Source organism: Ranitomeya variabilis, chromosome 2 (genome assembly GCF_051348905.1).
Source record: "Ranitomeya variabilis isolate aRanVar5 chromosome 2, aRanVar5.hap1, whole genome shotgun sequence".
Taxonomy (NCBI): domain Eukaryota; kingdom Metazoa; phylum Chordata; class Amphibia; order Anura; family Dendrobatidae; genus Ranitomeya; species Ranitomeya variabilis.
Genome location: NC_135233.1, coordinates 609,450,777 through 609,465,150, shown reverse-complemented (window position 1 = coordinate 609,465,150; position 14,374 = coordinate 609,450,777). Strand labels below are relative to the sequence as shown.

Sequence of the window (14,374 nt, the reverse complement as noted above, 5' to 3'; positions counted from 1 at the left end):
TGCGGGACAGGACCACCATTAATATGTACCGGTGTGACCGGACCGGGGGCAGAGCCAGCCGACAATCACCTCCGGGTGAGGAGCTGAGGGACGGATGTCTTCAGGAATTCTACCAGGACAATGTCCCCATGGAGCATCAACCTGTGCCCAAACTAGAGACTGCACAGTATGGTACAGAGCATGGAGGCGACCAACAACCACCATCATCATTAACAACAACCGCCACCATCACTAACAACCACCACCACTAACAACCGCCACCCCCATCACCAACTACCATCATCACTAACAACCATCACTAACAACCGCCATCATCACTAACAACCACCAGCATCACCAACAACCACCATCATTACCAACAACCACTACCAACCACCACCATCACTAACAACTACCACCAACTACCATCATCACTAACAACCACCACTAACAACCATCATCACTAACCATCACCATCATTAACAACAACCGCCACCACTAAAAACCACCATCATCACTAACAACCACCACTAAAAACCACCATCATCACTAACCACCATCACCAACAACCAGCACCACCCACCATCATTACTAACACCACCACTAACAACCGTCACCATCATCACTAACAACCTCCATCATCACTAACATCCACCATCATCACAGACAACCACCACTAAACCACCATCATCACTAACAACCACCACTATCGCCAACAACCACCACCAACATCTACCACTAAAAACCACGATCACTAACAACCAAAATCACTAAAAACCACCATCACCAACAACCACCACCATCACTAACAACCACCATCATAACCACCACTAACAACCACCACCGTCAACCACCATCATCACTAACAACCATCATCACCAACAATCACTAGTAACAACCATCACCAACCACCACTAACAACCATCACCAACAACCACCACCATCACTAACAACCACCACTATTACTAACAACCACCACGACAATCACTAACAACTGACACCATCATAGACACACAGTCCGAAACAACAGATACTGGGGAAAACAACTCACTGGGTATATTCCAGAGCTGCACTCACTATTCTGCTGGTGCAGTCACTGTGTACATACATTACATTACTGACCCTGAGCTACCTCCTGTATTATACTCCAGAGCTGCACTCACTATTCTGCTGGTGCAGTTACTATGTACATACATTACTGATCCTGAGTTACCTCCTGTATTATACTCCAGAGCTGCACTCACTATTCTGCTGGTGCAGTCACTGTGTACATACATTACATTACTGATCCTGAGTTACATCCTGTATTATACCCCAGAGCTGCACTCACTATTCTGCTGGTGCAGTCACTGTGTACATACATTACATTACTGATCCTGAGTTACATCCTGTATTATACCCCAGAGCTGCACTCACTATTCTGCTGGTGCAGTCACTGTGTACATACATTACTGATCCTGAGTTACATCCTGTATTACACTCCAGAGCTGCACTCACTATTCTGCTGGTGCAGTCACTGTGTACATACATTACTGATCCTGAGTTACATCCTGTATTACACTCCAGAGCTGCACTCACTATTCTGCTGGTGCAGTCACTGTGTTCATACATTACATTACTGATCCTGAGTTACATCCTGTATTATACCCCAGAGCTTCACTCACTATCCTGCTGGTGTAGTCACTGTGTACATACATTACATTACTGATCCTGAGCTACCTCCTGTATTATACTCCAGAGCTGCACTCACTATTCTGCTGGTGCAGTTACTATGTACATACATTACTGATCCTGAGTTACATCCTGTATTATACTCCAGAGCTGCACTCACTATTCTGCTGGTGCAGTTACTATGTACATACATTACTGATCCTGAGTTACATCCTGTATTATACCCCAGAGCTGCACTCACTATTCTGCTGGTGCAGTTACTATGTACATACATTACATTACTGATCCTGAGTTACCTCCTGTATTATACTCCATAGGTGCACTCACTATTCTGCTGGTGCAGTCACTGTGTACATACATTACTGATCCTGAGTTACATCCTGTATTATACCCCAGAGCTGCACTCACTATTCTGCTGGTGCTGTCACTGTGTACATACATTACATTACTGATCCTGAGTTACATCCTGTATTATACTCCAGAGCTGCACTCACTATTCTGCTGGTGCAGTCACTGTGTACATACATTACTGATCCTGAGTTACATCCTGTATTACACTCCAGAGCTGCACTCACTATTCTGCTGGTGCAGTCACTGTGTACATACATTACTGATCCTGAGTTACATCCTGTATTACACTCCAGAGCTGCACTCACTATTCTGCTGGTGCAGTCTATCTGTACATACATTACATTACTGATCCTGAGTTACATCCTGTATTATACCCCAGAGCTGCACTCACTATTCTGCTGGTGCAGTCACTGTGTACATACATTACTGATCCTGAGTTACATCCTGTATTACACTCCAGAGCTGCACTCACTATTCTGCTGGTGCAGTCACTGTGTACATACATTACTGATCCTGAGTTACATCCTGTATTACACTCCAGAGCTGCACTCACTATTCTGCTGGTGCAGTCACTGTGTTCATACATTACATTACTGATCCTGAGTTACATCCTGTATTATACCCCAGAGCTTCACTCACTATCCTGCTGGTGTAGTCACTGTGTACATACATTACATTACTGATCCTGAGCTACCTCCTGTATTATACTCCAGAGCTGCACTCACTATTCTGCTGGTGCAGTTACTATGTACATACATTACTGATCCTGAGTTACATCCTGTATTATACTCCAGAGCTGCACTCACTATTCTGCTGGTGCAGTTACTATGTACATACATTACTGATCCTGAGTTACATCCTGTATTATACCCCAGAGCTGCACTCACTATTCTGCTGGTGCAGTTACTATGTACATACATTACTGATCCTGAGTTACCTCCTGTATTATACTCCATAGGTGCACTCACTATTCTGCTGGTGCAGTCACTGTGTACATACATTACTGATCCTGAGTTACATCCTGTATTATACCCCAGAGCTGCACTCACTATTCTGCTGGTGCTGTCACTGTGTACATACATTACATTACTGATCCTGAGTTACATCCTGTATTATACTCCAGAGCTGCACTCACTATTCTGCTGGTGCAGTCACTGTGTACATACATTACTGATCCTGAGTTACATCCTGTATTACACTCCAGAGCTGCACTCACTATTCTGCTGGTGCAGTCACTGTGTACATACATTACTGATCCTGAGTTACATCCTGTATTACACTCCAGAGCTGCACTCACTATTCTGCTGGTGCAGTCACTGTGTTCATACATTACATTACTGATCCTGAGTTACATCCTGTATTATACCCCAGAGCTTCACTCACTATCCTGCTGGTGTAGTCACTGTGTACATACATTACATTACTGATCCTGAGCTACCTCCTGTATTATACTCCAGAGCTGCACTCACTATTCTGCTGGTGCAGTTACTATGTACATACATTACTGATCCTGAGTTACATCCTGTATTATACTCCAGAGCTGCACTCACTATTCTGCTGGTGCAGTTACTATGTACATACATTACTGATCCTGAGTTACATCCTGTATTATACCCCAGAGCTGCACTCACTATTCTGCTGGTGCAGTTACTATGTACATACATTACTGATCCTGAGTTACCTCCTGTATTATACTCCATAGGTGCACTCACTATTCTGCTGGTGCAGTCACTGTGTACATACATTACATTACTGATCCTGAGTTACATCCTGTATTATACCTCAGAGCTGCACTCACTATTCTGCTGGTGCAGTCACTGTGTACATACATTACTGATCCTGAGTTACATCCTGTATTATACCCCAGAGCTGCACTCACTATCCTGCTGGTGTAGTCACTGTGTACATACATTACATTACTGATCCTGAGCTACCTCCTGTATTATACTCCAGAGCTGCACTCACTATTCTGCTGGTGCAGTTACTATGTACATACATTACTGATCCTGAGTTACATCCTGTATTACACTCCAGAGCTGCACTCACTATTCTGCCAGTGCAGTCACTGTGTACATACATTACATTACTGATCCTGAGTTACATCCTGTATTATACCCCAGAGCTTCACTCACTATCCTGCTGGTGCAGTCACTGTGTACATACATTACATTACTGGTCCTGAGTTACATCCTGTATTATACCCCAGAGCTGCACTCACTATTCTGCTGGTGCAGTCACTGTGTACATGCATTACATTACTGATCCTGAGTTACCTCCTGTATTATACCCCAGAGCTGCACTCACTATTCTGCTGGTGCAGTCACTGTGTACATACATTACATTACTGATCCTGAGCTACACCCTGTATTATACTCCAGAGCTGCACTCACTATTCTGCTGATGCAGTCACTGTGTACATACATTACATTACTGATCCTGAGTTACATCCTGTATTATACCCCAGAGCTGCACTCACTATTCTGCTGGTGCAGTCACTGTGTACATACATTACATTACTGATCCTGAGTTACATCCTGTATTATACCCCAGAGCTGCACTCACTATTCTGCTGGTGCAGTCACTGTGTACATACATTACATTACTGATCCTGAGTTACATCCTGTATTATACTCCAGAGCTGCACTCACTATTCTGCTGGTGTAGTCACTGTGTACATACATTACTGATCCTGAGTTACATCCTGTATTATACTCCAGAGCTGCACTCACTATTCTGCTGGTGTAGTCACTGTGTACATACATTACATTACTGATCCTGAGTTACATCCTGTATTATACTCCAGAGCTGCACTCACTATTCTGCTATACTGTATAATAGGCGCACAGTTTATCCAGATCTGTCTGAACAGTAGTTCCACTCTCTAACCACTAGCGGGCGACATCTGTGAAATCAGTTAGAAGAATTTCAATGCGGGAGGCGACGGCTACCAAAGTTTTTCAGCCAATTGACATGTTTGTGTTCAGCCTATCGGCGCACGGCACTGTCACCTTCCTGCTGTATACAGTTGCTGCAGCTCCGCTCCGGTACAGTCCGCCTGTGGAGCTCCGTCCAGTGTCTCATTATCGGGACTCGGGAGTGAAATACGATTGTCAGAGCTAAATATTAGTATTTCCTCTCGGGCCACCGTCATGACGTCAATTTCGTTGTAACCAGAAGTGACGTTTTCTGTCCCGCCATTTGAGTTTATTAACCAATGGCATGTCTGTGAGGCTTAGCCCCGCCCCGTTCTGCTGTCACATGGTCGGGTGTCTGCTGTCATCAGATACAAGGTGTCAGACATCGGACCGGGGTGACGGTGAGTGCAGAGCGCCGAGGACCAGAAGTCCCAGCACTGTCTCTCTGGGTATGCTGAGACTTGTGTGTCTTCTGCATTTCCTCCATTAACCCCTTCTCACCTGGGACATTGTTCCTCAATTCTCCTCCTGCGGTTTTTTTTGTCTTTGCTGCTTTTATCTGACCTGGATCCTGATTTTTCGGCTCTGAGAGTTTATATATTCAGGGGGCAGGGGGTCTCCTGCGTCCCCCCCTGGGTGTTGTGGGGCCTGTGATGTATGTGGGGGTCTCCAGCGTCCCCCTGGGTGTTGTGGGGCCTGTGATGTATGTGGGGGTCTCCTGCGTCCCCCTGGGTGTTGTGGGGCCTGTGATGTATGTGGGGGTCTCCTGCGTCCCCCTGGGTGTTGTGGGGCCTGTGATGTATGTGGGGGTCTCCTGCGTCCCCCTGGGTGTTGTGGGGCCTGTGATGTATGTGGGGGTCTCCAGCGTCCCCCTGGGTGTTGTGGGGCCTGTGATGTATGTGGGGGTCTCCTGTGTCCCCCCTGGGTGTTGTGGGGCCTGTGAGGTATGTGGGGGTCTCCTGCGTCCCCCCTGGGTGTTGTGGGGCCTGTGATGTATGTGGGGGTCTCCTGCGTCCCCCCTGGGTGTTGTGGGGCCTGTGATGTATGTGGGGGTCTCCTGCGTCCCCCCTGGGTGTTGTGGGGCCTGTGATGTATGTGGGGGTCTCCAGCGTCCCCCCTGGGTGTTGTGGGGCCTGTGATGTATGTGGGGGTCTCCTGTGTCCCCCCTGGGTGTTGTGGGGCCTGTGATGTATGTGGGGGTCTCCTGTGTCCCCCCTGGGTGTTGTGGGGCCTGTGAGGTATGTGGGGGTCTCCTGCGTCCCCCCTGGGTGTTGTGGGGCCTGTGATGTATGTGGGGGTCTCCTGCGTCCCCCTGGGTGTTGTTGGGCCTGTGAGGTATGTGGGGGTCTCCTGCGTCCCCCTGGGTGTTGTGGGGCCTGTGATGTATGTGGGGGTCTCCTGTGTCCCCCCTGGGTGTTGTGGGGCCTGTGATGTATGGGGGGTCTCCTGCGTCCCCCCTGGGTGTTGTGGGGCCTGTGATGTATGGGGGGTCTCCTGCGTCCCCCCTGGGTGTTGTGGGGCCTGTGATGTATGTGGGGGTCTCCTGCATCCCCCTGGGTGTAGTGGGGCCTGTGATGTATGTGGGGGTCTCCTGCGTCCCCCCTGGGTGTTGTGGGGCCTGTGATGTATGGGGGGGTCTCCTGCGTCCCCCCTGGGTGTTGTGGGGCCTGTGATGTATGGGGGGGTCTCCTGCGTCCCCCCTGGGTGTTGTGGGGCCTGTGATGTATGGGGGGGTCTCCTGCGTCCCCCCTGGGTGTTGTGGGGCCTGTGATGTATGGGGGGTCTCCTGCGTCCCCCCTGGGTGTTGTGGGGCCTGTGATGTATGGGGGGTCTCCTGCGTCCCCCCTGGGTGTTGTGGGGCCTGTGATGTATGGGGGGGTCTCCTGCGTCCCCCCTGGGTGTTGTGGGGCCTGTGATGTATGGGGGGTCTCCTGCGTCCCCCCTGGGTGTTGTGGGGCCTGTGATGTATGGGGGGTCTCCTGCGTCCCCCCTGGGTGTTGTGGGGCCTGTGATGTATGGGGGGTCTCCTGCGTCCCCTCTGGGTGTTGTTGGGCCTATGAGGTATGTGGGGGGTCTCCTGTGTCCCCCCGGGGTGTTGTTGGGCCTATGAGGTATGTGGGGGTCTCCTGTGTCCCCCCGGGGGTATAGGATCTGGCAGCTGCTGATCTCCCCCCCTCTTCGGGCTGATTTGGACCTTGTCCTCCCCGCAGTGTCGTGGCCGGGATTTCCCTCCTGTGAGATAAGGCAGATGACGGAGGGTGGAGATCAGCATCGCGCTGTCCCATCATGCCTTGTGCTGGCGCTGGTCATGTGACTCGCGCCCTTCATATATATGACCTTCTTTAGAAATCTCAAAGCGAATGTGGCCTTAACCCTTTCACCCCCGGAGCTTTTTGCGTTTTTCGCTCCCCTCCTTCCCAGAGCCATAACTTTTTTATTTTTCCATCAATATGGCCATGTGAGGGCTTATTTTTTGCGGGACGAGTTGTACTTTTGAACGATACCATTGATTTCACCATGTCGTGTACTAGAAAACTGGAAAAAAATTTGAAGGGCGATGAAATTGCAAAAAAAACTGCAATCCCACACTTTTTTGTTTGATTCGGTTTTCTGCTAGGTTCACTAAATGATGAAACTAAGCTGCCATTATGGTTCTACAGGTCATTATGAGTTCACAGACACCAAACATGTCTAGGTTCTTTTGTATCTAAGTGGTAAAAAAAAAAAGCTCACCGCCGGAGCCCACCTCAAAGCGTGGATACTGACATTGGCGTACTATTCTGTCCGAGTAGAGAAAGGGGTTAAAGGGATTGTCTAATGCTGGGATAAGGCTGACCAACCCTAGGTTCTTTATCGGTATCTGATTGGCCCTACTTCCCAGCAGCAGACGTACCCAGTGAAGAGTTCAGACACCGCGCAGTGGCCGTTGTTGGTACTGCAGCTGTGATTCCATGCAGTACCTGAGATCGGCCACTGCGCGGTGTACTGAGCATTGCTGTGACAATGACTCTGTGCTGATGGAGCTGCCCGGTGCCGGACCTCCATAACTCGTGTGTCCATCACGCCCCTTTAATGCAGATCAGGCTGACAGCCATTGGGAAGCATTGCACATGACGGCCTGTAGGGGGGCTCCTCCTGTTCTGTATCTTGTCACCATTGTCTTACTGTTGCAGGCCTGAAAATGCCGGTGAACGTGGACGACATCTTGCGCCTTTTGTGCCACCTGGCGACGGAGCAGAAAATGAAGGCGGCCATCAAGCATTCTGCCAGGGGGGCCGTGGTCGCTGGCGCTGGAGCCTTTGTGGGGGGATTATTAGGAGGCCCCCCAGGGATCGCTGTGGGTAAGGTGCAGATTTGGGGTTGGCCACCCTGATGTTCACATTCTCATACTGACTATGACTCTTTTACTTGTGTTTTGCAGGCGGCGCTCTAGGGGGCGTCCTAGGAGCCTGGATGACGAACGGTCAGTTCAGGCCCATCCCTCAGATCCTGCTGGAGCTGCCGCCCGTGCAGCAGCAGAGACTGTGCGAGCAGATCTTCGCCATCATCCGAAACCTGGACTGGACGGACGCAACGCACCTCATCATGCTGGTGTCCGGCAATGCCGCGTTACAGCAGCAGGTGGCAGCAGCGCTCATCAGTTATGTGTCTCAGGAGCTGAAAGCCGAAATCCAGTACGGGGACTAGAATATCGAGTGGCGCTCACGTGACCGGCACGGACATAATTAGGATGATGACTGATGCAATAGTACCTTGCTGAGTGCAATCTGCCACCGGGGGGGGCGCTGTACATGGCACAAGATAGGACAATATGCAACTGACAGAAATGACTTCATATTGCTGTGTCTCGGAGTATTTATATGGGTATTCGAGTGATTGCTGTGTGCTAAGGACGTGATAAAACCGCCGGGGTCTCATACAGGTGCAATTCCTTTACTCCGGAGTCTTGTATAAAATGGTCTGGATTATCAGAAATCTTCTAAACTTGATACATAACGACGTATTAGCGTCTTTTTCTGGATTAAAGGAATTTTAATAGTTTCTGACTATCTGCCTTTAACCTCTTAGTGACCAGAGCCTCTCACGCATGACTTGTAGACCTGTATTTATACCATACCTCAAGCAGCTAGTGTTAAAACATTGGAGACACTACAACAACCAGCATGCCCCGGTGCCAGGCCCTATTTTTGAGACCGGATCCAGACTAGTAGGGGTTAATGCTGGAGACTGACATTAATAATAATTAAATATTTTATTACACGCCACCTTCCCCAATGTAATCTATTTTGGGGGGGGGACCCACACCTAAAGCTAACACCTCTTTGTCCTAACGGAATATATGGAAGGAGGTTGTCAGGTGAGGAGGACGACCCCCTTTAAACCTCAGACTATGCTGCTGCTGCTCTTCATACATTTGTGCAGGGCTTCTCCCACCTGAGCCATGATCGGGACTAGTTCCTTGTCGCTATGTATTACAGAGAGGCAGGGAGACCTCTGCTGCCTTCTCAGACGTTTCCTGTAATATTATCCTCATCTTTCCTTTTTTTTTTTTTAATTCTTTTTTTGACCGTATATTATAATATATCACACTGTTTCAGAAAACCGCAGACTTTAAACATAAGCAGGGGCGGTTCCTACTTGTAACCCCTCCCCCTAGGAGCTGAAAATTAAAGCACTGCTCTTGGGCTGGAAGAGAAATTAAGTTTATAGTGTTTCACCACTGGGGGTGCTATTTTTGCAATGCCCTAGCTGTCTTTGTGCACCGTAACAATCATTCTGGACAAACGGGCTACAATCAGAGCTTTCCTATAGGCATTATCCACTTTCGACCATCCCCTTTTTCTTAGGAGTGCATCTCAACAATAAGCTGATAACTGTGATCGCCTGTGCTGGAACCTGTCAGCAGATATTCAGTTTCTCTACAGTGTCACCGCAGGTGAAGCAGAGTATTACACCTATCTTATTAAAGTAGGTCCTTCGAAGAAAGTGACACTCTTCGTATCCTCTCTGGATGTGGATTTTAGCTGTGTGTTGTTTTTTTTAATTAATAGTATTTTTGACTGGAGTGAAGGTTGATCTCATTATCTGGACACCATGAACGGCCTTATTTTTTGTGTGTAATAATTTATTCTCTTTGTGAAGGATTTATAACAGTTTCTGTTAATAAAATGAGAATTTTATTCCTCACGTGTCTGCTTGTATGTTTGTAGATTTCTGGTAAAATAAAATAACAAAACTAATATTTTTTTGTAGGTTACTATCTGATAACCGTGCCATGCTAGCTATATCGAGCAAATCATGAGGGTCCCATTGACCAAAATGGGGCTCGTCAAATTAATAATGGAAAATTAGGTTTGAAAGTACTAGAACAAAAACAATCAACAAAAAAGCAGAATTGCCTGATCTTTCCGCAATAGCGCCACTTTTATCAATAGGCCATGCCTGGTACTGCAGTATTAAAATGAAACTGCAATCCTGGATGAGGCGGTGAATCAGCGACACAAAACTCTGGAAAATTTCTTCTTTTGGGACTGACATAACAAAATCAACCATACAAATTGCAATTTGTAAACATTTATCATTCCCGTCGTCTTCCCGTGTATTCAGCATCTGCCCGGAGAGATCCGCGGTGCTGGATAGGAGTTCTGGCACTGGGCGCACACAGCTCCTAAATATCCGTCCAGCTGTTCAGCGCCAGAGCTGCTTGTGAGGAACAGTCGTCTTGGAAACAGCAAATAAAAAAAGAAAATCGCCAACCGCAGCACAGTCACCGTCCTCGGGACAGTCCGCTCGCTGTTTGTAAAACGCAAACCATCTGTTTTGCTGTCATTTATGAGCTCGGGTCTCAGCGGAGCGCGGCAGATGGGGCGAATTCTCTTTTTTTTTTTTTTTTTTTGGGAAATTAACATATTTATGGTTAACCCTCAAGAAGACAGCAAAGCAAAATCAAATGTTTTTGAAGCAATTTATCAAATCGTCTTTTTTCTTGGCCTAAAAAAAAATAAAAAATATATATTTTATTTTTTCTCCAGAATTTCTTTATCGCTCTGGGTTATGCCCCTCAATTAAATGACCTGATGACCCTATGGGATACCTCTTCCACAACTTATTAAATAGGATTTACCATGTATGGAAACCATCACACATTAAATGGTACTGTAATGGGGTCCATAACTACCCCATATCTTTACTGTTGCATAAATGTTCATGTGATGTCTGCCAAACATCCTTCATGACTAGTCATGAGCGAATATACTCGTTACTTGAGATTTCCCAAGCACGCTCGGGTGTCCTCCGAGTATTTTTTAGTGCTCAGAAATTTAGTTTTCGTTACCTCAGCTGAATGATTTACAGCTAATAGCCAGGCTGAGTACATGTGGGGGTTGCCTGGTTGCTAGGGAATCCACACATGTAATCAAGCTGGCTAACAGATGTAAATCATTCAGTTGAGGTGAAGAAAACTAAATCTCCCGAGTACTTACAAATACTAGGCGGACACCCGAGCGTGCTCGGGAAATCTAGAGTAACGAGTATATTCGCTCATCACTATTCATGACCTTAGGTTACTTCTACCTTTTAAGGGAAGCTTAACCAAGTAGGGCAACCACCATACAATTCTGTAGTTTTAGGCACAGCTATGGGGTCTGTAGAAGCCAAGAAAATGCCCTGTTTTCTGCATAATATGTGTATATATATATATATATATATATATATCTAATATATAAAGCTGAATGTGTGTGTGTGTGTATGTATGTATGTATGTATGTATGTCCGGGATTGGCATCTGAACCGTAGCAGCTACAGCCACAAAATTTTGCACAGTCACACGTCTGGACCCCGAGAGCGTCATAGGCTATGTTGTGAGGTGAAATTTTAACCCCGCGCTTTCCAATTCACCAAACAATTTTGCCCCTATCTACATAATGGGGAAAAAGTGAAAGGAAAAGTGTTGGAGGCGTCGCAGCTACAGGCACAAAATTTTGCACAGTCACACGTCTGGACCCTGAGAGCGTCAAAGCTATATTGTGAGGTGAAATTTTAACCCCGCGCTTTCCAAGTCACCAAACAATTTTGCCCCTATCTACATAATGGGGAAAAAATGAAAGGAAAAGTGTTGGAGGCAAATTAACAGCTGCCAGATGTGAACAAGGGGGACTTAAAGAATGACAGCGATGGCACCAAAGAGTATATACTGTACAGTTGCTAAGGTGGGGCCCCAACATGGGATAATCACACCACCACGGGGATATGAACACACACACAAAATGCGCCACACACTACCACGTGCTCGAACACATATACCACCCTCAGTGCACATTTCACCACACATACACCAACCTCGCCACATAAAAGTAGAAACACAAAAGTCGCCGCTCAAAACTCGCCACGCGCAAAACTCTCCACATGCAAAACTCGCCACACGTGCAAAACTCGCCACACGCAAAACTTGCACACGCAGAAAAATTGCCACACGCAGAAAAATTGCCACATGCACAAAAGTTGCAACACATGCAAAAGTTGCCTCACACAAAACTTGCACATACTCAAAAGGCACCACACATAAAACTCGCCACGCGCAAAACTCGCCATGCGCAAAACTTGCTGCACACAACTTGCTACACTAACCTGTCACATGCAACTCGACACACAAAAAGTTGCTACACGCATGTCGCCACACAAAACTCATCTCACAAAAGTCCCTACATGCATGTCGCCACACGCAACTCAACACACACAACTTGACACACGAAACTCGCCCTAAAACACACACAAGTCTGGTATCCTTCAAAAATAAAAATCTGATTAATAAGCAGACAAACTACAAGAGCAACAAATGTACCATATAGGAATCCGGCAGCTGTCAGTCACATGACCAGTCTATTATGTGTATGTGTGAGCTAATATATACTGCCAGGGGGTGGGCTTACTGTTGGCTGGGGATTTATCAGGCTGCCATTTTAGCTTACAAATACTGAGGTAAAAATACTGACCAAATAACGTGTGAACGAGGGCTAATACAGGAGGAGATGGCATACAGCTATATACTATATACAGGAGATGACACACAGGTATATACTATTTACAGGGGAGATGACACACAGGTATATACTATATACAGGAGGAGATGACACACAGATATATACTATATACAGGAGAGATGACACACAGGTATATACTATATAGAGGAGGAGATGACATACAGGTACATACTACATACAGGAGGAGATGACATACAGGTATATACTATATACAGGAGGAGATGACACACAGGTATATACTATATACAGGAGCAGATTACCTACAGGTATATAGTATATACAGGAGGAGATGACACAGGTATATGCTATGTATAGGAGGAGATGACATACAGGTATATACTATATACAGGAGATGACACACAGATATATACTATATATAGGTGAGATGACACACAGGTATATACTATATACAGGAGATTACATACAGGTATATCTAATATATAAAGCTGAATGTGTGTATGTATGTATGTGTGTATGTCCGGGATTGGCATCTGTACCGTCGCAGCTACAGCCACAAAATTTTGCACAGTCACACGTCTGGACCCCGAGAGCGTCATAGGCTATGTTGTGAGGTGAAATTTTAACCCCGCGCGTTCCAATTCACCAAACAATTTTGCTCCTATCTACATAATGGGGAAAAAGTGAAGGGAAAAGTGTTGGAGGAAAATTGACAGCTGCCAGATGTGAACAATGAGGACTTAAAGAATGAGAGCGATGGAGACAAAGAGTATATACCGTACAGTTGCTAAGGTGGGGCCCCGACATGGGATACTCACCACACACGGGGATATGAACACAAACACAAAATGCGCCACACACTACCACGTGCTTGAACACATATACCACCCTCAGCACACATTTCACCACACACACACACCAACCTCGCCACATAAAAGTCGAAACACAAAAGTCACCACTCAAAACTCGCTACATGCAAAACTCGCCATATGCAAAACTAGGCTCACGCAAAACTCGCCACACGTGCAAAACTCACCTCATGGAAAACTCACCTCATGCAAAACTTGCACACACAGAAAAATTGCCACATGTACAAAAGTTGCACCACATGCAAAAGTTGCCTCACACAAAACTTGCACATACTCAAAATGCACCACACATAAAACTCGCCACGCGCAAAACTCGCCATGCACAAATCTTGCTGCACACAACTTGCTACACTAACCTGTCACATGCAACTCAACACACAAAATGTTGCTACACGCATGTCGCCACACAAAACTCATCTCACAAAAGTCGCTACATGCATGTCGCCACACGCAACTCAACACACACAACTTGACACATAAAACTCGCCCTAAAACACACACAAGTCTGGTATTGTCCTTCAAAAATAAAAATCTGATTAATAAGCAAACTACAAGAGCAACAAATGTACCATATAGGAAATACGGCAGCTGT

At 46.6% G+C, this 14,374-nt stretch overlaps 1 protein-coding gene across 1 annotated transcript; it reads left to right on the top strand.

The window, feature by feature from the left end:
* Positions 1 to 5,022: 5,022 nt before the first annotated feature.
* C2H19orf12 (chromosome 2 C19orf12 homolog) lies at positions 5,023 to 10,103 on the top strand. The gene is made up of 3 exons (XM_077288711.1): positions 5,023 to 5,317; positions 8,090 to 8,257; positions 8,338 to 10,103. Exons 1-3 carry the CDS (start codon positions 5,221 to 5,223, stop codon positions 8,601 to 8,603), a joined length of 531 nt encoding a protein of 176 aa, XP_077144826.1. The 5' UTR covers positions 5,023 to 5,220; the 3' UTR covers positions 8,604 to 10,103.
* The last annotated feature ends 4,271 nt before the right edge of the window (positions 10,104 to 14,374 follow it).

What these genes read in the sequence shown, in the direction of transcription:
- C2H19orf12 (XM_077288711.1), top strand. Translation starts at nt 5,221, where the DNA reads ATGTCTGTGAGGCTTAGCCCCGCCCCGTTCTGCTGTCACATGGTCGGG. An exon ending in GACATCGGACCGGGGTGACG is followed by an intron (nt 5,318 to 8,089) that starts GTGAGTGCAGAG and finishes TTACTGTTGCAG; the next exon opens with GCCTGAAAATGCCGGTGAAC. An exon ending in CCCCCCAGGGATCGCTGTGG is followed by an intron (nt 8,258 to 8,337) that starts GTAAGGTGCAGA and finishes TGTGTTTTGCAG; the next exon opens with GCGGCGCTCTAGGGGGCGTC.